The sequence below is a fragment of the Sinocyclocheilus anshuiensis genome, unplaced genomic scaffold (genome assembly GCF_001515605.1).
Source record: "Sinocyclocheilus anshuiensis isolate Anshui unplaced genomic scaffold, SAMN03320099.WGS_v1.1 scaffold855, whole genome shotgun sequence".
NCBI lineage: Eukaryota > Metazoa > Chordata > Actinopteri > Cypriniformes > Cyprinidae > Sinocyclocheilus > Sinocyclocheilus anshuiensis.
In genome coordinates, this window is record NW_015547664.1 from 142,200 (window position 1) to 148,764 (window position 6,565).

Sequence of the window (6,565 nt, forward strand, 5' to 3'; positions counted from 1 at the left end):
TCCAACCAGATGATCCGACGGTAGCTGTTCGCATTGCAGCCTGGCTGAGAGATATTTCTAGCTGGATGAAGGACCATCACCTTCAACTCAAACTTATTAAAACAGAACTGCTTGTGGTTCCAGCAAACCCATCGTTTCATCACAGCTGCTCTATACAACTGGGTTCATCAACCATAACTCCTTCCAGGACAGCCAGAAAGCTAGGAGTTGTGATCGATGATCAGTTAAGCTTCACCGACCACATTGCTACAACGGCCTGGTCCTGCAGATTTGCCTTATACAACATTAGGAAGATTAGACCCTTCCTGTCAGAGCAAGCCACACAACTTCTTGTCCAAGCTCTTGTTCTCTCCAGACTGGACTATTGTAATGCTCTCTTGGCGGGCCTTCCCGCATGCACTATCAAGCCTCTGCAACTGATCCAGAATGCAGCAGCGAGAGTGGTCTTCAATGAGCCAAAAAAAGCTCACGTTACTCCTCTCCTCATCAGGTTACACTGGCTACCAGTAGCATCGCAGTACCAGTAGCTCGCATCAAATACAAGGTACTGATGCTTGCCTACAAGACCACCACTGGCGCTGCACCAATATACCTAAACTTGCTAGTTCAAACTTATGCGCCCTCCAGAAGCTTGCGTTCTGCAAGTGAACGTCGCCTCGCGGTGCCATCCCAAAGAGGCTCAAAATCACTCTCACTGACCTTTTCCTGGACTGTTCCATTCTGTTCTATTCCATTCTATTATTTAATAATAATAATAAAAAATAATAATAATAAAAATCTAGCTACGTGTACTGTGCTAGACTAACTGAGACTTGTCATGGCACTTGTATACTGTTGTTCTCTCGTTGGTCTGATTGCTTCTATTGTTCTCATTTGTAAGTCGCTTTGGATAAAAGCGTCTACTAAACGATTAAATGTAAATGATTAAATGCTATTTTCCGAGTCATTGATGTTAATCAAGCAACAAAAGAAAGACAGAAAATCACACACTGCTCTTGACTGAAAAACTTTAGTAGCCCTAAAGATTAATCTAAATTTATTTATAGAAATAAATATGTCTGCTTGAAAGAATGAAGAATATGGTAAACAAGTTGCTATAAAGAATGCATAATTAGCCTATATAACCATTGGTATTTCATTAAAAAGAAGACCTTGTTCTTGTCCTTTATGAGAAATGGTTTTATTTAATTTTAACATAAAGGCATGTTGTGTGTCACCGCAGTTAAATCGGTGTCTATCATGATAAAACCTTAATGTCAAACCTATATAATGAGTTTGGAAATGTTAGAGAAATGCTTAATAAATGCACTGTAACTGGTTTTATTTAATTTTAACATAAAGGCATGTTGTGTGTCACCGCAGTTAAATCGGTGTCCATCATGATAAAACCTTAATGTCAAACCTATATAATGAGTTTGGAAATTTTAGAGAAATGCTTAATAAATGCATTACACTAACTAAACCCATTAGATTTTAGCAGACTAAATTTACCGTAGATTTAGTCTACTAAAACTAGACTAAAACTAAAAACAATTCAGATGGCTAAAATATGACTAAAACTAAATGGCATTTTAGTCAAAAGACTATGATTAAAACTAAATCGAAATTTTCTGTTAAAATGAACACTGGTCTCCACCCTACTCAATCACACCAGCACAGACCTGCTCCAGTTTCACTCAGTTAACTGAAGTAGTAAACGCTACACAATGGCATGCGTCAATATTGCATAAATGGTTATTGGAGAGTGAATCTGTGAGTTTATTCATATTCTGAATGGATTATAACCTAGAAAGCATGCAAAAAGCTCTCCCCTTATAATCACTAAACAGCACTTACTTTAGAATTGTGACATTCAGTGGTGGTTCTAGCTTGTATGGTGCCCTAAATGAAATTAATTTTACACAAAATGTTCTATTTGATATAAATGTAAATATTTAAACTATTCAGGCAAAAATGATAAAATACCATATGTCTGGTTATGTAAGCTAGTTGGACAGAAAAAAGGAATGTTGTTGCCCTATGTGCAATAACATATCATAACATAAAATATATATTAACCTATTTTAGCGAGATGAGTGATGATGAGCGAGATGATAGCTGCATAGATACCATTTATCTTTTGCACATTTCCCCTCTTTTATTTTCCTGAATTGGGCTCCTGATGGCTTACATTCCCACTCTCCCTACTTAATTCACATAAGTGAAAGTGAAATAAAGTGAATAAAATGAAAATGCAATGCTCATGCTACATCATATTTTTTATTTTTATTTTTATTTTTTTTACAGTGGTGCACATTATAACCAATCACACACTATTCCATTGAGTTTATGAATGCAGTGGCCAATCAGAGGTGTTCAAATGAGCTCGCTCACGGAATTCTGCACTCTCGCGAATTCTCTCATCATAAACAACAATATATCTCCATATGCACACTCCGACTTGACTAGGTTAATTGACCCACACAGTGACATGCATATGAGCAGTAAAAACCTGATATATGTATATAATATTCTATTTGCAATTTTAACTTTTAATTCTAATTTTAACTGAAAGCGACACTGACACTGTTTTTTGCTTGCTTTTAAGCAATCTATTTCATAGTTATATAAATAAACATGTCGTTACTAGACTTTACTGAAGTGCCGAATTGCAGAGCTCATGCAAAACACATCCACATCACTATGCTTTCTTAACTGCTGGTTTCTCATCGCTGTCATGTTTGTTGAGTGTTTATTTTGTTATTGCCAGAAAAGTGCATAGCACATATTCATATAAATCCTGCTCTCAACAGCATCAGGAGTTTGCTAACAGTAACCACTACTTGCATATGGTATATCAAACTTCTTTTTACCTCCTAATTGAAGAACGAAAAAGAACTACACTTTGTATATCAGGGCCTTTACACATGACAGCATTTTTTTTTGGATGTGGTTCTGTAAAACTTTCCCACACTTTGCAGAAACAACTGGAATCCAGGCAGCGAAACGTAGATTTTCAGTTACCATTTTCTGTCTTATATGTTGAATTTTGGGGTAAAATCGTACCCTTGGTTATATATTGTATTGACAACTCACAAATATTTACTTTTTACCATTTTGATGAGTCTTTTGTTCTACAGGAGGATGATTTATTAAGGTTAGGCAAACCCAGTTTTCTTTACAAAGCAAGTGTGTGTAGATGGATGGATGGATGGATAGATAGATAGATATAGAAGCACAAACCCTATTTAAAATGCATAATTTCAGTGCGATATACATGATAATCAGAGCCAAAACAGATGTTTTTAGCAGGTACGAGCTGTAATAGAGTGGGGGAACTATGACGTCACTTTGTATGCGGATTGGCTATTAGCATCACACTGGTTCCCTCGACAAAAAGCCAATGGGATTTTTCCATAGGCTTTTGGATTATCGCAAAAAATAAGCTAGGTGTTCAATCGTAGTTCATGAAACTTACACGTTTTGTCCATCAAGATAATCTTAACAAAATAATATAACCTTTATGAATTTTTAAGCCAAAATAAAAGCGCCAGAACTTAAAAGCTAAACTTAGGCTATAAACGAACTACAGCACCACGTCGCTCGCCTTCAACGTCACCACCACCACGCTCCCGGACAACTTTTTCAAACTTATTTTTAACACGTGTTTTTTTTTTTACGTTCAGTGAAAAGGATTTACTCCTGTGGATGAATTTTAACCCACGCTACATGAACCTTTTCATATAAACTGGAATAAATACAAAACTAGAGCCAAACTAAAACTGAAATGAGACATTAGTAATAAATAGTATAGTGAATAAATGAAATAATCATAACTAAACGACACATGAAAGCACGTATTTCTGTACATTTTGAAATAAGAAGCATTAAAAGTGAATAAATCTTTGATTAATATGAATATTTTAATTAAAAACGTGTCTCCACGTACTATTCAATACAATTCTAGTGCATTTAATCTATTAAATAACAGCAGAGTGAGCGAGTTTTTGGATATGGTAAGATTAAACTTATTTTAGTGAATAAAGTACCACGTTTCAGCTATCGTTTTGTTTGGATGGGTACACACACAAATGTTATTTTATCCTTGCTTCTAGAAAATCCTCAATCTATGTTTTCTAACAGCTGCTTGTGGCCGTAAACATTTCATTTTAACGTGGCTTTAAGCAGTATGCATCATTAAACTTTCACTTTCACCACGACTAAGCCGGTAAATGTGGTGTTTACATGGAATATTCAATATGAGTTTACCTTATGGTCCGAACCCAGAGTCTCCGCATAAGTAGGAAAGCGATAAAACGAGCATTATCCATCTGAAGACTTTTGTGTTACATTTCGGGGCAAAGCAAATAAACATTGTCAAACAACAGTATAAAATGAGGTAAACTATTAATTGGTTATTCTACAATTAATTGTACTATATAAATGATACTACAATTGGAAAATACTGTAAATTGATAAACTGTTGATAAACTGTTCGGCGTGATGACGTTTAATGTCTCCGACAGCATCTGTAGTCCCATTTAGCAACTTGTTAGCAGCTGTCTTTTTTAAGAAACGTAACAGTTTAAAAAAATCACGAGTGGGGTGTAACTGGTGTGTTTTATGTCGTAGAATAAAACGTGAAAGTATCTTGAGCTTGTGTGAACCACGAACCTTATTTTAGGGGATTTAAGCAAACGCCCATTCAAAAAACCCATTGATTCTCGGACGATGGAACCGGAACTCGCTTCCGGGTTTTTGCCTACAAAGTGACATCATAGTTCCACCACTCTATGGCGCAGCTCTATTCTGGAAAAGGGGGCGGGGAGCAGCAGCTCACTCAAAATAGGCATTTTCAAAATGATGTAATAAATGATCTGTGGGGTATTTTGAGCTGAAACTTTACAGACATATTCTGGGGACACCTGAGACTTATATTACATCTTGTAAAAAGGGAGACATAACCGACTGTGTTTACTAGAATACCAAAACAGGTATTTTAACATAACTTTGTGTGTATGTGAAAGAGGAATCAATTCACAAGTATTTTGAGCTGAAACTTCACAGACACATTCTGGGGACACCTGAGACTTATATTACATATTGTAAAAATGGGCATAATATGTCTCCTTTAATACATTCTGTGGTGATTTTTTTTTCTGTGCTTGCTAGTGTCAAATGTGTTTTGTTATAATTGTAAGTGATTGTTTTTAAGAGATTGTTTTTATTTTCCTTTTTTCATTTTAATTAAATGTTTTAGTTAATTATTGTGTCTCATGAATAGATGCTAACTATATATTGTGTGTTATTTCTGTTTTTACAGGAGTTTTTTGAGCATGCAAAGAATCTGTGGGATGATGAGGGGGTGAAGGCCTGTTTCGAGCGCTCAAACGAGTATCAGCTCATTGACTGTGCACAGTAGTGAGTATCTGTTTTGATATGTGTCAGCTTTACTTCCACAGTAGTGCTGTCATCTCCCACAGCGTGTCTCCTGATCGTCTATCATATTTGCTGAGTGAACGTTTCTTGTCTGAGAGTTGCTACAGAACCCGTGTGCAGCACAACCTATTGGATAATGCAGAGTGGATCTTTTTACTTGTGTGACCCACTGATGCAGTGCAGTGTCTAAACTTTCTCTTCGTCTCACTTTTTGTGCATTTGGATTCCTATGCAGGTCTTTACTTAGTATAATAGGTTGTATGACGATGAGGAAGGAATACTCTAAGAAATAGTTTGGCATGCAGATGTTATTGACTTGACGTTTCTAAAATTTCTCTCTAGACCAGGGGTCTCCAACCCTGCACCTGGAGAGCTACCTTCCTGCAGGGTTGGCGACCCCTGCTCTAGACATTTCTCTACTAATTCATATAGTACTGATTTGCTTTGGTAGCATCAACAACAAAAAAATCTATTTAAATGGCTCATTGTTAGGGCCGCACGATAAATCGCATGCGTTATATTAATGCGCATCTTGTCAGTAAATCCGCTTCTGTAATCAGCGGTAACCATTGTTCACTGACAAGCTGCGCAAAACCACGTTCATATATAGTGAACAACAGCTCTGTGTAGTAAATGCACGCACGTAATGGAGATTTACCGCTGATTACAGAAGCGGCTTTACTGACAAGATGCGCATTAAATATTGCATGTGATTTATCGTGCAGCCCTACTCAATTGTTAAGTTTAACAAAAATTACATTTTAAGGGCCCTATGAAATGATTTTTTCCCCTTTCAAAATCTGTATTATTTTTACCAAATTTGGTGTTTTCAATTTACATTTTTCTGTAAAAATTAAAAACTGAAAATTTTAATTATATTTTTTGTATTATTACATGATAATAAAAAATATATATTATTATTATTACATTGGGACATACATTCTACTGCACAACAGTACCATATTTTTCTGAATATAAGACAGCGTTTTTTTTCCTTGGAAATACATCTGAAAAAATTAAATCATTTTATATTCAGGGTCTAGACCAGGGGTGTCAAATTCAATTCCTGGAGGGCCAGATCCCTGCAGAGTTTAGATTCAACCCTAATTAAACACACCTGATCCAACTAATCAAGTCCTTCAGGCTT

At 36.0% G+C, this 6,565-nt stretch overlaps 1 protein-coding gene across 3 annotated transcripts in view; it reads left to right on the top strand.

The window, feature by feature from the left end:
• gnal (guanine nucleotide binding protein (G protein), alpha activating activity polypeptide, olfactory type) overlaps positions 1-6,565 on the top strand; it is a 139,809-nt gene that overhangs the window by 49,939 nt on the left and 83,305 nt on the right. For all 3 annotated transcript variants that reach the window (XM_016504839.1, XM_016504840.1, XM_016504841.1), the window contains exon 5: positions 5,303-5,400. In XM_016504839.1, coding sequence (XP_016360325.1) covers positions 5,303-5,400 — 98 coding nt within the window. The remainder of the gene's footprint in view (positions 1-5,302; positions 5,401-6,565) is intronic.